This window comes from Cupressus sempervirens, chromosome 2, assembly GCF_028749045.1.
Source record: "Cupressus sempervirens isolate cs-2001-9-10 chromosome 2, ASM2874904v1, whole genome shotgun sequence".
NCBI classification, from domain to species: Eukaryota; Viridiplantae; Streptophyta; class Pinopsida; order Cupressales; family Cupressaceae; genus Cupressus; species Cupressus sempervirens.
Genome location: NC_143119.1, coordinates 767,374,704 through 767,392,168, shown reverse-complemented (window position 1 = coordinate 767,392,168; position 17,465 = coordinate 767,374,704). Strand labels below are relative to the sequence as shown.

At 38.4% G+C, this 17,465-nt stretch overlaps 1 protein-coding gene across 3 annotated transcripts in view; it reads left to right on the top strand.

Moving 5' to 3' along the window:
• Positions 1-17,465, top strand: part of LOC149575709 (serine/threonine-protein kinase TOR-like) — a 214,384-nt gene that overhangs the window by 98,812 nt on the left and 98,107 nt on the right. For all 3 annotated transcript variants that reach the window (XM_089815481.1, XM_089815482.1, XM_089815480.1), the window contains exons 33-35: positions 16,508-16,617; positions 16,775-16,948; positions 17,050-17,115. In XM_089815481.1, coding sequence (XP_089671607.1) covers positions 16,508-16,617; positions 16,775-16,948; positions 17,050-17,115 — 350 coding nt within the window. The remainder of the gene's footprint in view (positions 1-16,507; positions 16,618-16,774; positions 16,949-17,049; positions 17,116-17,465) is intronic.

The window sequence follows — 17,465 nt, the reverse complement described above, 5'->3', positions numbered from 1 at the left end:
GTCGAACTAAACTGTAATCAGTAACTGTTTGAAATTAGAAGCGAAACTTGATTCAACCTCAAACACTGGAACCCAATAACTTATTATAGTACTCTTTAGAAATTCCTGATTTATTTTAGTCTCATTGGTTAGTAGATTTTGTGCGTCTCCTTCTTTTTTCATACCAGTTTGGTGGGTTTTATGGCCATGATCTATTCACTTTAGGAATACTCCTATTTATTGACTTTAGATTTCTTTTAATTTTTGTTATTTAATTATTATTTTTAGGTGTGTTACTTGTCATATTGTAGGGCCTATTCCCCTTCTATATTTTAACTAGATTAATGTCCTGAAATTGTGAAGTTAGTGTGAACAATTAGGGTTGCGGTTGCACCAAAAGATCAACCTACTAATGCCCATTACAACAACTAGACCTATAGAAGGCACAAGAGGCGGTAAAGGCATGCCATGAATCCAACAAGGGACACTGGCCCACTACCAACAGTCCTGCTCTTAGCATTACTCACCGCGGCCTGCAGGGATTTGTACCAGTGACTTAGCTTTGATACCACTTGTTAACCTATAGGGTTTCCTTTGCACCAAAAGATTTACTTGTTAATAGACTTTTAGAAGACATAGGAGGCAATTAAGCCATGGCACGAATCTAGCAAGGGATGCTGCCCACCACCAACTGTTAGTGCAAGCATCTTCTGTACATTCTTGTTGAACAACTCGTCAAAATTAATCTCGTGCCTCGTGAATCTTGTGAATTTTTAGAATATGGTACCAAACATTACTTTCAAAGATTAACATTTTAGACAAGTTATTGCTTATAACTTTATACGGATTTCAAATGATGTTCAATTGTAAGCATGCACTCCATCTTCCACTATATATGTGAAATTAATCTTGTCTTCTTTGGTAATGGTTATTTGCTAAGTTGCTGGTTTGGATTCTGGTTCGTATGCGGGTTCCGTATTCAGGTTCGATATTTGCTCGAAATTTTGTTAGGCCGGGTTCGGTTCTTTTTGGGCTTGTTCATGTATATATATATATATATATATATATCTCTGTTGGGTGATAGTTGAGATTAGTTTCAACTTCTTTATATCAGACATAATGAAATAAATTACAAACATAAAGTCAAGTCAATAATATCTATGGTCAACTTAGGTAACCTAGGGACTCAAAAAATCGTCAGTCAATATGAGTAATACATATTCAAATAAAGGGCTAGCCATAACTTTTGAGCAAGTTTTGCGACTTTTCATATTTTGATCTTGTAGTTAACCCGTTGACTCCAAATGGTGACATTACGTGTTTTTACATCAAACATGGCTTAAAACACCCAATTCCACTCATGATCTTCCATTTTTGACCATTTAACCCAGTATGAAAACTTTATGCAACTGTGACAACATTTGAGACTATAAGACCTTATGACCCTACCATCATACTAATTGGCTCTTGTTGGTCTTATTACATCACATTTGGTCTTTAAAAGACTTATTTACCTATGTAGTCATTCAAAACACAATCATTTCATATTTGTCCTGTATGCCTTTGGAGCAATGAAGTGCTCCTGTAGCATATAGTTATGTGGATTAAGAGGTTCTATTGTAGGCAAATCCATGATACAAATGGATGCAGCAAATGTTTCTCTTATAATGCAATAATCAAGTCCTTTGAGAAAAATCTGTAGCTTCAACAGAAAAATGGAGTAGCAAATGGAAACATTAAAAAATAAAAACCTCAACCATGGTGAAGTTGGTGGAAAAAGCTTTCAAATGATTTACAATTTGTCAAAAACAGGTTCCATTTGCAAAAGTTTTGCAAAAAAGACCTATTCCAGGTACTTTGAGGGACCAACAAGTTGGCTGGGGTTTAACAGAGGTTGTCCATGTGACCACAACCAACACAGCAGTGAAAAAAAGGGCTGGTCCAAGAAAGTACGGATTGCTCGAGAGTGTGTGGGTGACCCTTGCCACATAAAATCTCTTCTTTTCACAAGACACACAAGATCTAAACTTCACAAACAACCTCTTAATGAAGATCACTTACCACAACTTATGGAACACTGAACTGTCCAATGCTGGAACGATATGGGATACATCACAAGATGGATGTTTAAATGCTGTGCATGGAGGGGCCCACTGTGAACTTTTTATTGACAAAATAGAAAAGAAATAACCTTGAAAAATTTAAAGAACTGACAATTATTTGCTAGGAATATTAGTAAATGACAAATATATGTCAAAGAGAAGAAGTCTGCCATTAAATAAAAACCATCTACTTTGCAAATCACCCACTGGTATGATCCGCTGTAGGAGGAACATGATCATTGTTAATTTCAAAAACAGCCTACAATGCTAATGGAAAGCCCCAAGCAGAGATTAAATTGCTCCAAGGAATACAACATCTGAACAAATGGTGAATTCAGCTCACCAAAAGAATGTAGGCTGATCAGTTGATCAAAGGAATTGTTATCTTAATTAAGCAGATCAGTCCAATTGCAAATGAAGTAGTCCAGATGCTGCGTGAAAGTTTGATCGAAATGATTTTTCCGAGTCACGGAGAGGGGTTTTGTCCATCACCAACTGCTCATACAATAACGCAGGTAAGGCTCCAAATAGACTTGACTACATGAAACGAAATCCATAGCTCGTCAATAGGTCAAAACACACCTTCGGGCAAAGATGTCAATCAAATGGCTTGCCAGACCAGACAAAGGGCAGCATTAGGCATGGGAATGTGACAAATGATGAAAGGCTATAGATTGATTCGATCCACAATGAGAAGATTTATATGCAGTTGATTGCAATAAACTCACAGGCAAACCAAAATAGTGAAGCAATGCTCTTCTAAGAGGCTGGAAACAAAGGGGATGCTCTGAAAAATAGAGATCAACATCAGACAGTGTCATGTGCTATTTGTTTAATATGAACTTCAAAACAGGTTCAATAATCTCTTCATTTACAACCTGCATAATAACCTTCATGGAGAGAGAATGACAGTTCAACATCTAGAAAAAGAGTTGAGATGCAAATTAATATACAAATCGTCACCAGAAAATAAAAACAACCAAGTAACTAAATACTAAATGCAAACGTAATATTGCCTAAGTAGACTTAAGCATGTTAAATGGGCGAAACCCATTTTGCTGGAATACTTATGTCTTCTTTTATGGTAACCTTTCTTTGAGCATCTTATTAGTTTCTTTGTAGACCGTGGCTGAATATTTCTAGTTTATTGTATATGGTCTTCTTCACGTTGGCTCTACCCTTGTTACCAAAGGTGTCGTATGGACACGTAATTTGAGTGGTACAGCTTTCAGGTCTTAGTAGAGCCATGCAAAAATGTTCTAGTCCATTAATATCTCGAATGCTGGTGCTTTTAGCATGGCTTTACGATTAGCGGATGCTAAGATTGCCATTGAGATTCTGTTTGGATTAAGATTCACCTTTATATTAGTTGGTTCTTGGTAATTAATATTTTTTTTAAGTTCAAAGCAGTGTGATGGTATATAATCTAGCTGTGTGTCCTCTATCCTGTTTTCCTTAAGAGGATATGCTAAGGTTAATGATATGAAGGAGTCCAATTTTGTACTTTTCTGCTTGTTATCTTCTACTTGCTTGTTGTTCCATTATTTCATCTTCAAAGTACAAATCCATCTCCAAGATTCCTTTTGTGTTCAGACCCATGGGTTTGATTTGATGCACTTGATGGGAGTTGCTTCTTCACTTATTGCTTAATTCCTCAGATCAAGTATATTTCTTTCTGAACTATGGTCAAGTTTGGCTGCTACCGTCCAAACCTATTTCATTAATGCATTTTATGCAATGAGATGCGTACAAAATGCATTTAAAATGATTGGTATGAAATATTACCTTTTGTGCCATTCGAAATCCAAGAATTTTATGTCGTGTTGGTCTATTCTTAACCACTAAAATCTTGGGGCCAAATAGTAGGTTTACGCAAGGTTTGCCAAGTGTCTTCTAGAATCACATTAATGTAGGACCTACCATTGATACTACCATTGGTAGTTGTATTTGTTAGGTTCTTTGTGAGAATCTCCATATTTGTTATTGCTAGGCTCTTAGCTAACTTCACAATAAGGAGCATGGATTCAATCACTTGATCAATTGACAATTTAAATTACTTTGTTATTTATTTTTTAACAAATTTCAGGGTAGATTGTGTAGGAGTTTTTTCATCAATGTTTCGGATGACACTCTGTGATCCATCATCATTTTTTAATCTCCTTATGCACTCTTACACAATTTGCGCATAAATTTGTTAAATATCTCTATGTAAGTGGAAATCTGATTACTTTATTTGGATAGAGTCATTCTTGATTCGAAGTGCTCAGTGGGTCATATATTGCTTTGTGTGATCTTTACCACTGGTTGAGTTGGCTATAACTTACTTGAGTTTGGTGACACTTCCTAATAAATCTGCTACTTTGGCTAGTAAGGTTGTTTGTAGTAGTTTCCTTAGTAATAGTTTTTTTTTGATTCTAGTTGGTCTATTACTGTACTATAGCATGTTCATTAGAGTGGTGATGTTCATTCAACAATGTTCATGGTTTGAGTGTAGTGATTGTAACCTTCTGAAGATGTTGTGATCTATACGTTTCTCTTTTTTCTTAAGAGCAGTTGACATATTTGAATTCTTAACCCTTTCTAAAACATTGGTGATCCTTACATTACTATTATCACCTTCAAGCTATCTTTATTTCCATGCAATCCTTGACTAGATGCCTTTGTCCCAATTTCCTTAAGTTTAAATTCTTTGATGCCTTCATTGTTGCTCTCATCTGCCTCTCGTTTTGCATTTGTGAAGAAGTCATTTGACTCCTCTCTCAGAATGAATAATTCCCTCAGATGGAGGTGTCATGTCCCCTCTCTAGTTTGACTAGCAGAGTCATGAGAGTTGGCCTATTATCGGGGTCTCGTAGGATAGTACTGGTGGATAGAGACTCATATTGGATACTCAGTGACCAAAGTTGGTTCTACAGTCAGTTTGAGAGCCAGTCGGGGCAGTTCCTTAATTTTAGGGATTTTCCTAAAATTTAGAAGGTTGTAGCAGTGATCTGATTTGAGGCTCCTCGGGACTAGTATACGGTTTCAGTTTTAGGGTGATAGGGTATATTCCCTAGTTTCTAGGAGCATCCCTAGTTTTAAGGGATGGGATTGCCATTTGGCCCACATTGCTTGGCATTAGTCATAGGCAGGTGATAGGACTCATTCATTGATTACTTGGTTGGTTTGGCTTTCCAATTGAATAAAAGGAAATATTTTTTAATATTTCCTAAGTTTGCGTTGAAATAAATTATTATAACTTATTTTCATCATCCAGAGACCTTTGGGCACGTAGAGTTATGTTATTTGAGGAAATGAGTGCCTTTCCTATACATAAAGGCCTTTTAATTGAGAAGATGCCATTTTATAAAAAAGGGAAACACATATTCTCCCTTTAGGGTTCGATTGGCTTTGAGAGGGAGATAAAAGGAGATGTTGGCTCATTCTTTCGTTATCTTTTTACATCTTCACTCTTGGTATTTGCAATTTTTCTTTGAGGAGCAATTCTAGAGGACTAGGACGCAAACCCTAGAGCTTGGCTATTGGGACTCAAACCCCAATAGATGGTTTCAGCAGCATTCTATTGTATTTGTTTTAGTAGTTGACAAAGATTGCTAAGTTCAATGTTTTGGGATGCTTGTGCATTGCACGTTGAGGGCCTTGTTTGGCACGTTGGGAGCTTCTTGCTGCCTTAGTGTGACTATAGCAGCTGTACGACTGCCTTTCAGCTGGCACGCGATTTGTTGGTTGGCTTATGTCAGCCATCTCTACCCTTTTGGTGCATGGCTGGTCCATTCTTTCAGCCGGCGTCTTCATTCCTTGTTTGTAAACACCTTTGCTAGCATACTGATTACATATCTTGCTTGGTACAATTTGTAGCTATTTTGGTTGATTGAATATTATATTATTTGCTGCTGTTGTTAGTTATTGTTTTACTTATATTTGGAAAATACAAAAAAAGAAGAAACAAGCTTAATGCAACTTCTGTCTAATTCTCTAAGACCACAAGGAAAGCACAGGAAAATCTATTATTTTAATTAAAATTTATAGAATTTAGTGAAAAGATCCTTTTGGGATCTTTCAATGGTATCACAGCTTGAATCCTTGCCAGCTTGTAGGGTTTCAGTGAAATTATCACAACAGGTTACAGAAAAGGGTTTGATATTTCATTTCAGCCTTTGGCATCAATTTTTATCTATCTTTTATGTATCGTGGTGGAGAAATACACAAGTTTTATGAGTGCAGGAAAACCTAGTCGCGAGCAAAGGCCGCCAGACACGCAGAGGCACCAACTATGAGTGAGGCATAGGGTGCTGCTGGTGATGGCATGCCTATAGAGGCAGGTGAGAGAGAGTTCATGAGAACTTTGATTGTTTCGCAGCCCAGGATAGTCCAGACACTGGACAAATTACAGAATACCCTGGAGTAGATGGAATTGGATAGGCATGGAGGTAGATAGGAAAAACAGGGAAGGAGTAGGTCGGTTTCCGTTGTGAGAAGCCAATGCAATCATCGATCCCATATCTTAGCAGAGAGGTCCCTTCATTCCCATGGGTGGGAACATCCACGTATGCGTGCTCTGGATAGACCATTAATGCCTCAGTTTGGGCAAGATAAGCGGCCTACATAGGTGGAGCCACCTGAGGTTGGATTCCAAGATTCAGTCATGGCAACTACAACTGAGTGGAGAGCCCTACCATGGATTGGTCACCCAGGATCACGCCTTGGTTCACTCCTATGCTGAATTCACTAAGCAACTCATTTCTAGGGTTGATCGCAAAGACACAGAGCTTTACAACTAGGAGTTGGTACATATTAGGCAGATAGGGAACTTGGAGCCTTTTGTGGAACCAGGGAACTTGAAGCCTTTTGTGAATGGGTTCCAGCGAATTGCAGTCACGGTTCTAGACATGTCTCATAGTCATTGTGTGATGCTGTTCATAGAGGGTTTGCAGGGCAGGCTGAAGGGACTGGTACGAGCATTCAAGACATCCCTCCTATTCCTAATTAGGCAGATAAGAAACCTTTTAGGGGTTCTCGGCCTCCCCAGAAGGCCAACACTTACTAGGGCAGAGGGGGACCTCCTTCTAGACCACCCAGGATGGATCAGGATATGAGGAATGAGCTGAGGAGGAAGAAACTGTGCTTCTCTTGTAAGGAGCTTGGACATTGTTGCCTTGGTAAATGCAAGGTTCATTTGATAGAGGTGGCATCTGAGATAGGAGATGAGGAGATACCTGATACTAATATTGAGGATTGTCTAAAGGAGGTTGAGTAGGAACACCCATAGTTGGAGCTAGACATTCCAGAGCCTTTTGCATCAACTAAAGTGGCTATGGCTACTCTGTCCAGTTATCCTAGATTTCATGCCTTTCATTTGAAAGGTACATTGAGAGGCCAGTGGGTTATGAGCTTAGCAGACACAGGTGCCACGCACAACTTTATTGACAAGAAGCTAGTTGACATGCATAGGTTCTCGTCGGAGGAGTTTGTTGGTTTTGGAGTGAAGGTTGTAGATGGTGCTGTTTTCAGTTGTACTCAGAGGATTCCTTAGCTTAGCATCCAGATGGGGGACTATACTTTGGCAGATGATTTTTATGTGCTACCACTAGAGGATTATGATGTAGTTTTGGGCATGTAGTGGTTACAGGGTATTGGGCGATACATCATTCGCCACCACCGCATGCATATGGAGTTTCTTTTTGGAAGGAAGAAGACTATCTTGAGGGCGGCTTTAGACGGTGATCTTAAGGAGGTGACTTCATGCAAGATGGAGGCTATCATTCGTCATGATGACATACTTTGGGCTACACGTTGTTTTGTGAAGTCCAAAATACCTACACTTCAAGATGGTAGGGCCTTTCATGTAGACATACAATCAGTGATGGACCAGTATGGTCGTGTCTTTGGTGACATACCTTTTGGTGTACCTCCTGATAGAGATTTTGAGCATATTACTTGCCTGTGATTATTTCCCCATGTTGTCATCCTAGAGCATACAAGGATGAGATTGAGAGGACCATCCATGAGTTACTAGATATGGGATTCATTCGCCCTAGCTCTAGCCCTTTTGCTTCTTTTGTGGTGCTTGTTAAGAAGAAGGATGGAACTTTGCAGATGTGTATTGATTATAGAGGCTTGAACAAGAAGACAATCAAGAATAGATACTCCATTTCACGCATTGATGAGTTGTTAGATGAGCTACATGGAGCTATCTACTTCTTGAAGATTGATCTCCGTTTACGCTATCATCTGGTTTGTGTGCGGGATGAGGACGTGCACACGACTGCTTTCCGTTGTTACTATGGGCACTACGAGGAAATCGGTTTTGGTATTTATTGATGACATATTGATTTACAACCGGACATTGGATGATCATCTTAGACACATTGAGGAGGTGCTTATCATCATGGAGAGTTTGTCTCTATTTGCTAAGTTGTCCAAATGTGAATTTGGACTTAGAGAGATTGTATAGTTGGATCACGTGATCAATGCATAGGGAGTGAAAGTGCATGAGGAGAAGATTCAGGTGATTCACGATTTGCCCTCTCCCAGGAACATTATTGAGTTGCGTGGGTTCCTTGGTTTATGTGCCTCTTATAGGAGGTTCATAAGAGGATTCTTTCAGTTAGCAACACCTTTGACAGATCTCACGAAGAAGGGAGCCTTCAGATGGATAGAGCTGACACAGGGAGTCTTTGAGAGACTCAAGGAGCTTATGAGCACTTGTCCAGTTTTGGCACTCCCTGATTTTTCGCAGCCATTTGTACTTGAGTGTGATGCATTAGGTGAAGGCATAGGGGCAGTGTTGATGTAGAACAAATGCCCGATTGCCTACGAGAGTAGGAAGTTGCGGGATAATGAGAGGTATTCCACATATGACAAGGAAATGTTGGCTATCATGCATGCATTAGCCAAAATCAGACAGTATCATGTTGGCTGCAAATTTGTGGTGAGGACGGACCATAATAGTTTGAAATATTTCCTTGATTAGAGAGAGCTTAATGATAGGCAACAAAAGTGGGTTACCATGGCGTAGGCTTATGATTTTGACATAGAGTACATCAAGGGGAAGAACAATACTGTTGTTGATGCACTTTCTAGGAAACCATCACTTGCTGCCCTATGTTCATTGAGCGAGATTTCAACAGATTGGAAGGCTCAACTTTTAGTTGAGTATTCCGAAAATCAGCATGCTTGTGAGATTATGGATGGGTTAACGCAGGATGACGGATGTAGTCTAGTGGATGATGTCATCTACTATAAGGGCAAGGTCTACCTTGTTCTTGAATCACAGTTGAAGGAGCACATTTTGCATGCTTACCACGATACTCCTACAGTAGGACATCCGGGTTATGGTAAGACCTATAGGGTGGTATGGGAGAGATTCCCTTGGAAGGGTCTCAAGGATGATGTCTTACGCCATGTTCGTGAATTGTGTGACTTGTCAGCAGAACGAGTCAGAGCATACTTTTCCAGTTGGATTATTGCAGCTTCTGCCTATACTGGAGCAGAAGTGGACAACGATATCTATGGACTTCATTACAGGTCTTCCTCAAGTTCAAGGGAAGGACTGTATTTATGTTGTGGTGGACAGATTGACTAAGTATGCCCACTTCTTTCCTATTGCAGTGGACGTCACACCTACACAGGGCGCTGAGTTGTTTTTCAAAGAGATATTTAGATTCCATGGTCTCCCCAAGACCAGAGTGAGTGACAGGGACAATAGGTTCATGAGTTCCTTCTCACAAGAACTTTTTAGGCTAGCAGGCACTGAGTTGACCCCCAACACTGGCTACCATTCTCAAACGGATGGACAGACTAAGGTAGTTAATAAGTGGGTGGAGGGGTATCTGCACAATTATATGTTAGGGCAGCAGAAGACATGGGTGCATTGGTTGTATTTGGGTGAATATTGTTATAATACTATGCACCACATGTTCATTGACATGACTCCCTTCAAAGTTCTTTATGGCTACGAGGCATTATCTTTTGTTGATTTGGCTTTCAGTGACAACAGAGTTCCCTTGGCACAAGATTGGTTGCAGGAGAACCAAGATATCATGAGATCTCTTAGGGAGAACTTGCAACATGCTTAGAATCAACAAAAGATGTACTTTGATCGACACAGGACGGAGAGAGCATTTGAGGTGGGTGACATGATATTCCTTCGTCTACAACCTTACAGACAGAGTACCCATAAATGGGGAGGAGCTAAAAAGCTCAAGCCTCATTTTTATGGACCTTACAGAGTACTCAGGCGAGTTGGAGAGGTGGCCTATGAGATTGAGTTACCACCAGATGGTAGGGTTCATAATGTGTTCCACGTGTCATGCCTGAAGAAGGCATTGGGGCAGCATATTACAACATCATGTGATTTACCTCCTTTGGATGAAGAGGGTAAATTGACTTTGGTCCTTGAGGAGATTTTGAAGGTTAGGGAGAGACGATTGAGGAGTAGGGTGATTCGGGAGTTCTTAGTGAGCTGGAGAAGTCTACCCACAAAGGACTCCACATAGGAGGGTGAGTCCATTATGCAGCATCTAGCGTTGTAGTTGCTTGTGGGCAAGCATCTCCAAGAGGGGAGGACTATCATGTCCCCTCTCTAGTCTTAGTAGCAAAGTCATGAGCATAGGCTAGCAGTGGTGGATAGAGACTCGTACTGAATACTTATGACCAAAGTTAGTTCTACAGTCAACTTGAGAGCTAGTCAGGGCAATTCCTTAATTTTAGGGATTTTCCTAAAATTTAGGAGGTTGTGGCAATGATTAGATTTGAGGCTCTTTGAGACTAGTATACAGTTTTAGTTTTAGGGTGATAGGGTATATTCTCTAGTTTCTAGGAGCATCCCTAGTTTTTAGTGATGGGACTACCAGTTGGTCCACATTGCCCATCATCAATCACAGGTAGGTGACAAGACCCATTCACTTATTATTTGGTTGGTTTGGCTTTCCAATTGAATAAAATTATTTCCCAAGTTTGCGTTTAAATAAATTAAAATATAGCTATTTATATAGCTAATTGGAGTAATAAGGGGATTTTGGCTTCATCTAGTTAGGCAGGCCTATGTGTTATAATTTTTTGGAAAGGTCTTGAATTATCATAACTTATTTTCATCATCCAGAGACCTTCAGGCATCTAGAGCTGTGTTATTTGAAGAAAGGGGTGTTTTTCCTATACATAAAGGCCTTTTAATTGAGAAGAGACAATTTTATAATAAAAGAAAAGGCAAATTGTCCCTTTAGAGTTCAATTGGCTTTGAGAGGGAGATAAAAGGAGATGTTGGCTCATTCCTTCATTATCCTTTTACTTCTTCATTCTTGGTATTTGCGATTTTGCTCTGAGGAGCGATTTTAGAGGATTTGGACACAAACGCTAGAGCTTGGCTATTGGGATGCAAACCCCAATAGATGGTTTCAACAACATTCTACAGTATTGTTTCAGCAGTTGACAAAGATTGTTAAGTTAAACGTTTGGGGGTGCTTGTGCATTGCACATTGGGGGTCTTGTTTGGTACGTTGGTAGCTTCTTGTTGCCTTGGCGTGACTATAGCAGCCGTACGGATGCCTTTCAGTAGTGACGTGATTTGTTGATTGGCTTATGAGAGCCATCTCTACTCTTTTGGTGCGTGGCTGGGTCATTCTTGCAGTTGGTGTCTTCATTCCTTGCTTTTAAACACCTTTGTTGGTATACTGATTACATAACATGCTTGGTACGATTTGTAGCTATTTTGGTTCACTGAATATTATATTATTTGTTGTTATTGTTTATTATTGTTTTACTTATATTTGGAAAAATACAAGAAGAGAAGAAACAATCTTTGTGCAACTCCTGTCCAATTCTCTCAGCCCACAAGGAAAGCACATGAAAATCTATTATTTTAATTAAAATCTGTTATCCACCAATGTATCAATTCTTCAGTCATAAATAAGTTAACCTAAACGGAATCTGTATATATTTGGTTTTTGTTTGATTCATCTCTGTTGTGCGTTGAATATAAAATTTATTTATGTTCTTGAGATCTTGGGTAAGGCAATGTTTTATGTTCAAAGTGTTGATCAAAGTTTGGTAATTTCCTTCAGTGTGTGTGGGTATAGCTGAAAACGTATGTGGTATGATATTTTTCATGGAAGGCTTACGTGAAGGGAATGTTGAGAGCATTTATATCCCTCTAAAACAATGTCTATGTTTGTAAATTGTTTATCAAGCAAATGCATGGTCTGGATTTGTATTAGGCTAGGATATCGATTCATAGGTCAAATAGTTGGAGGCAGAGGTGGAGTAGGACAAGGACGCAAAGGTGAGGCAAAGATTTGTGGATGCCACTTGGATGTCATCCACATACATCCAGATGCAACCCGAAGCCTATTATAGTCTTCCAAACACATTTGTATGCTTGTGGATGGCATCCAGGTGGCACTAGCAGGGGTATTCAAGTTCTTCTGGACGCCTCAGCGGAAATTTGGGAAGAAAACAAGAAAACAATGTTTGTTTCACTTAAAGTCCCTTTAAAACATGTGCCTTTTAGGCTGATAACAACATAATTTTTTTGCCAAACCTTAAAACAACCCTAATGAAGGCCTTTTAATCATTCCAGCATCATTTTGTTTGCAGGTGGGTTTGCTTTTCTCATTTGGCTTCCATTTTGGCATTTTGAAGGCAACTTGATTATTTTCGAGGAGGAACCATTGTAGTGCGAGAGTTGGCTTCCACAAGTTCATTAAAACACTAAGAGGTAAGCATTTTATCCCATTCTTGAGTATTTTAATGAAATTTTCAAGTTTTTTTCAATTGAGAAACAAGTTTAGGTATCTATTTGAATGGTTTTTTATCCTTGTTTTTTTACTTGTATGCTTAATATTTATAGTTTTTAAATTGATATAAATTGATTTAATTTCTTACTATAGAAAGAAACTACATTGTATTGTGCAAGAATGGCTGCCACCAGTAGTTAGAGTTGAGTGGGAGGACAAGGTCAGAGTTCAGTGGTAGGGGAAGGAGGGGATAATTTAAAAATTGATTTAGGGTCTCCTCTATGGAGACATATAGCAAGAATATCATAGGTTGCAGGTGGTGGCTCCTATTTTTGGAGTTGTAGTTATTGTTAAAGTAACAAGGGAAAGCCTTTCAATAGCTCCTATTCTTAGGTAAAACTTCATTTCATGGGCCTTGCTCGTAAAGGTTTTGGAATGTGCAAAGGTACAGATGGGAAGGGGTTGTTTGATGCATGGATAACTTTGTTTCTTTAAGAACAAGAGCCTGCTGATCATTTGGTTAAAAGATTAAAAAAAGTTATTATCAACCTCCTTCCTTAGAAAAGAACAAAATGCAACCACCAGCTAAAATGGAACCAATTTTATCTTCCAAACATTCATTCATTCAAGTCCCTATATAGGGAGAGGAGGATGAAGTAGAAAATTTTGCAGCAGCCTAGAAGCCCATTGCATTCTACATATAAAATGGATGCAAGAGACTATGCTGATGAAGGCATTGCACATTGCCTTTATGCTAATGGCCTTCCTTTCAACCTGGTAAGATTACCATATTGGGTATGAAAAGGTGCATACTATACTCTTGCAAAAGGAGAGAGTTTATGTAGAGAAAGCACTTCAACCCATTAGAAATTCTTGGAAAACTTTGTGTGTGACAATTGTGTCTAATTGTTGGAAAGATACAAGAAACATGCCATTAATTTATGTAATTGTAGTGTCCTCCAAAGGGGCAATGTTACTAAAGGCAATTGATTGTCAAGGGAGGGGTGAAGGATTCACAATTCATCTCTAATATTCTCATTGAGGCCATAGATATGGTGGGTAGTGAGAATGTGGTCCAAGTTGTTACATCAATCCCAAAATTGCAAGGGAGTTGGTGCTTTGGTTGAGGGTCGGTATGACCATAATTTTTTGGACACCATGCACTATACACTCCTTAGCTTGATGATGCAATAGATTGGCATTGAAATAGATTGGGTGAAGCAAGTATACGAAGAGAGAGAGGACATACAAATGTTTGTGACTAACCACAACATTTCACAATTCATTTTTAGAACATACAATTGGAGTTGCTGAAGGAAAGTTAATTTTTTGCAATTATTAAATTTCATGGATTTGGAATTTAGTTGATATTTATAATTTTATTGTCAATTAACATATTGTTAACTCGCTTAGGTTGGTGAGACCTGTTTTGCATCTCATACTATTGTTATGAGACGACTTCTAAAGGTAAAAGATGCATTGAGGCAAATGGTCATTTGTGCCTAAGGGGGTGCGTGGAAGACTTCAAATACAAAAGAGCCCTAATGATTGGGGGTATGATCTTGGATGAACGTTGGTGGGTCTGTGTACAATATGTATTGGCTATCACTGAGCCCATAATGACTATGCTTCGCTTTGTCGATATAGATACACCTTTCCAGGGAGATGTGTATGATGGCATGGAGACCATGGGTGAGAAGGTAAAACATTCTATACAAGCACATGAGAGTGATCCTACAAAATGTCAAGCCTTATGCAGTAAAGTGGAAGCAATAGTTATACATCGTTGGGAGCAGATGACTACCCTATTGCACCTCCTTGTGTATGGTTTATCTCTGAGGTATTATAGCGAGGTGACACTTTCTATGCCAAATAGAACTGCATCATATGCTGATGAAGAGGTTGCTAATGGGTGCTCCAAAGTTTTTGCAAGAATCTTTGAAGATGATGAGATGCATGAAAAGGTAAGGATAGAGTTTGGCTTATTTGCTTCCGGAGCAAGGCTTACTCCATTTGCAATTAGGGTCTAAAATAAAATGGGAGCAATCACATGGTGGTACATGTATGGTCAGCCATACAAGCATCTATGATGTTGTGCTACTAAAATCTTCTCACAAGTAAGTTTTGATTTTTGTTTTTAGATTACAACTTATATTCTACAATCTAGTTTTGAACATTTGTCATATTGTTAGTTACTTTTCGTTTGTATGTTTAATTTTTAAAAATTAATTTTGTGAACACAATGCAGATTGCAAGTTCTTTTGCAGCTGAAAGGAATTGGAGTGCATACTCCTATATCCATTTAGTGAAGTGCAACCGGTTGGTGACAAAGAAAGATGAGGACTTGTTCTACATTCATACCAACTTGCATCTATTGTCATGTAAGGATGATGAATACATGGATGGTGCAGCCAAACTTTGGGATGTACTCCCTAAGTGTGCAAACTTGGATGTAACTCTTCATGATCTTACTATGATGATGGATGGTGGTGATGATAGGTCAATGACACATGGTGTGATACTTGTTTCAAATGATATAGACCTTTCAGCGGTTGGAGATGAGGAGGATCCAATTTTTTTTTAGAATCCTTATGATTCTGATTAGTGAACATTGAATCATGAACCGTGTTTTTGATTTTGATTTTGAATCAATGGTGAAGTATCATATGATACTATCAAATGATGTATGTTTGTATATTTCTAAGTTTCTAACTCTAACTAAAAAAAGATGTTACATACCATTGCAAGTGTCTAGATACTTATTTTTCTTTGAGTATATTGCAACCGAAAGTACTGTAATTTTTTTTTCATTGTACAGGAACTGAAAATATGGGAAATTTTGATCGCTGTCATCATTGTTGTTTCGTTCTTTCTCTAAATGTTTTATGCAGAACCAAGGATTGCATTAAATAGAGAGCATATAAACAAGGTGTTTATAAATTTCAACTTGATTAAATTGCATTTCTAATGCACTTCAAGATATGCACAAATTGCAATTTCTCTTTAATATGCAAGTTTGACTGCACACTGGATATGCTAACCTTTGAGTTAAATGTTCAAGTCACGACTTTCAGAAAAACAGAAATTTTAAAGTGTTGAAAAACATAATATCAAGGGCCTCTGCTGCATCACTTGGCTGTTGAAATATGTTATGTCATCTCACAAGAATCTAGTTTGTGAATGGCATAAGAATTTATTAGTCAATGCTACTCACTATATATATAACGTTAATAGATTCTTAAAAATTTCCCGTGGCCTCGTACAGATAGCCAAGGGAGAGTGGGAAGTGATTGGGAAATAAGCAGTTGTAATGTCAACCAATCTAGCAAACTTCAAGAAAGTTCCAATAATGACACTTACTGTACTGTATTGTATTATACGAGGATTGTTGCAAATAGTTGTGGCATTAAGAATCGCTTTCATTTGTTGGCTGAATAGCCTTGCTTCTCAAGAAAACACTTATGTTTATTATACTATTTTCAGTCAATTGAAGTGAAATGTGGTTTGTAAATAGAAGATATTGACTATCTGTTGTTTGTTAATGTCCCTATGAGCTGTATGATTGAAGGATGAGTTGCTTCATGGTTGAATAATTTTTTAATGAATAAATGCTCATTGTAACTCTATGGGCGATTGTTTCCTCACCCATACACAGGGAACTTATTAATTTTGCATATATGTATCTGTTTTCAGGACAAATGCGATGCCTCGCTGCATTGGCCCGATGGGAAGAACTGAGCAACCTCTGTAAAGAGTTTTGGACTCCCGCAGAACCAGCTGCTAGATTGGAAATGGCTCCAATGGTATATAATCGTATTTTAATTTTCAAGAACTTGTGTAATTTCAGACCCACTTATGATGCCTGTAGAGATTCCATAGAGCCACAAGGAATTATAAACTATTCTTTTTTCTTTGTCACGATATTATTATTTTCTTGTTTGATTGATGTGATTGTTGTAGGCTGCTAGTGCTGCATGGAACATGGGAGAATGGGACCAGATGGCAGAGTATGTTTCTCGTCTAGATGACGGGGATGAGACAAAACTTCGAATGCTAGGAAATACTGGTGGCAGTGGTGATGGTAGTAGTAATGGAGCATTCTTTAGAGCAGTTCTCTTTGTTCGTCGTGGAAAGGTTTTTTAGCTTTTGTTTTAATATCATTTGGAGTGTCAAACAACATTATCAATGTTTAACATTTCATTTGTTGTAATGCACTAATATGGTGACATTTACAGTATGGTGAAGCACAGGAATATGTGGAGCGTGCAAGGAAGTGTTTAGCTACAGAACTTGCTGCTTTGGTATTTCACAATATCTTTGTGTTCCAATTGAACTTTTGTGGTCATATATAACAATGAAATAATCATGACTGATATCTCAAAAACGTCGTTGTCACTAGGAAAATCACAGGGTGTATTTTCTTGAGATTAATGAGCATAGCTAATATCTATATATATAGTGAAGTAATAGTAGATATAATCCAGTAAATAGGCTCGCTGGAACACATGTATTTGTTTTCATGAGCAATAGAAATTATAAAGTTTGTCAAAGTCGAGGTATGCTGCGATAGTAAATATCTATGTTGTATGGATACTTGTACCCATACCCTTGGGAAGCATACCAGATATTGGTACATGTCCCATGTACTAGG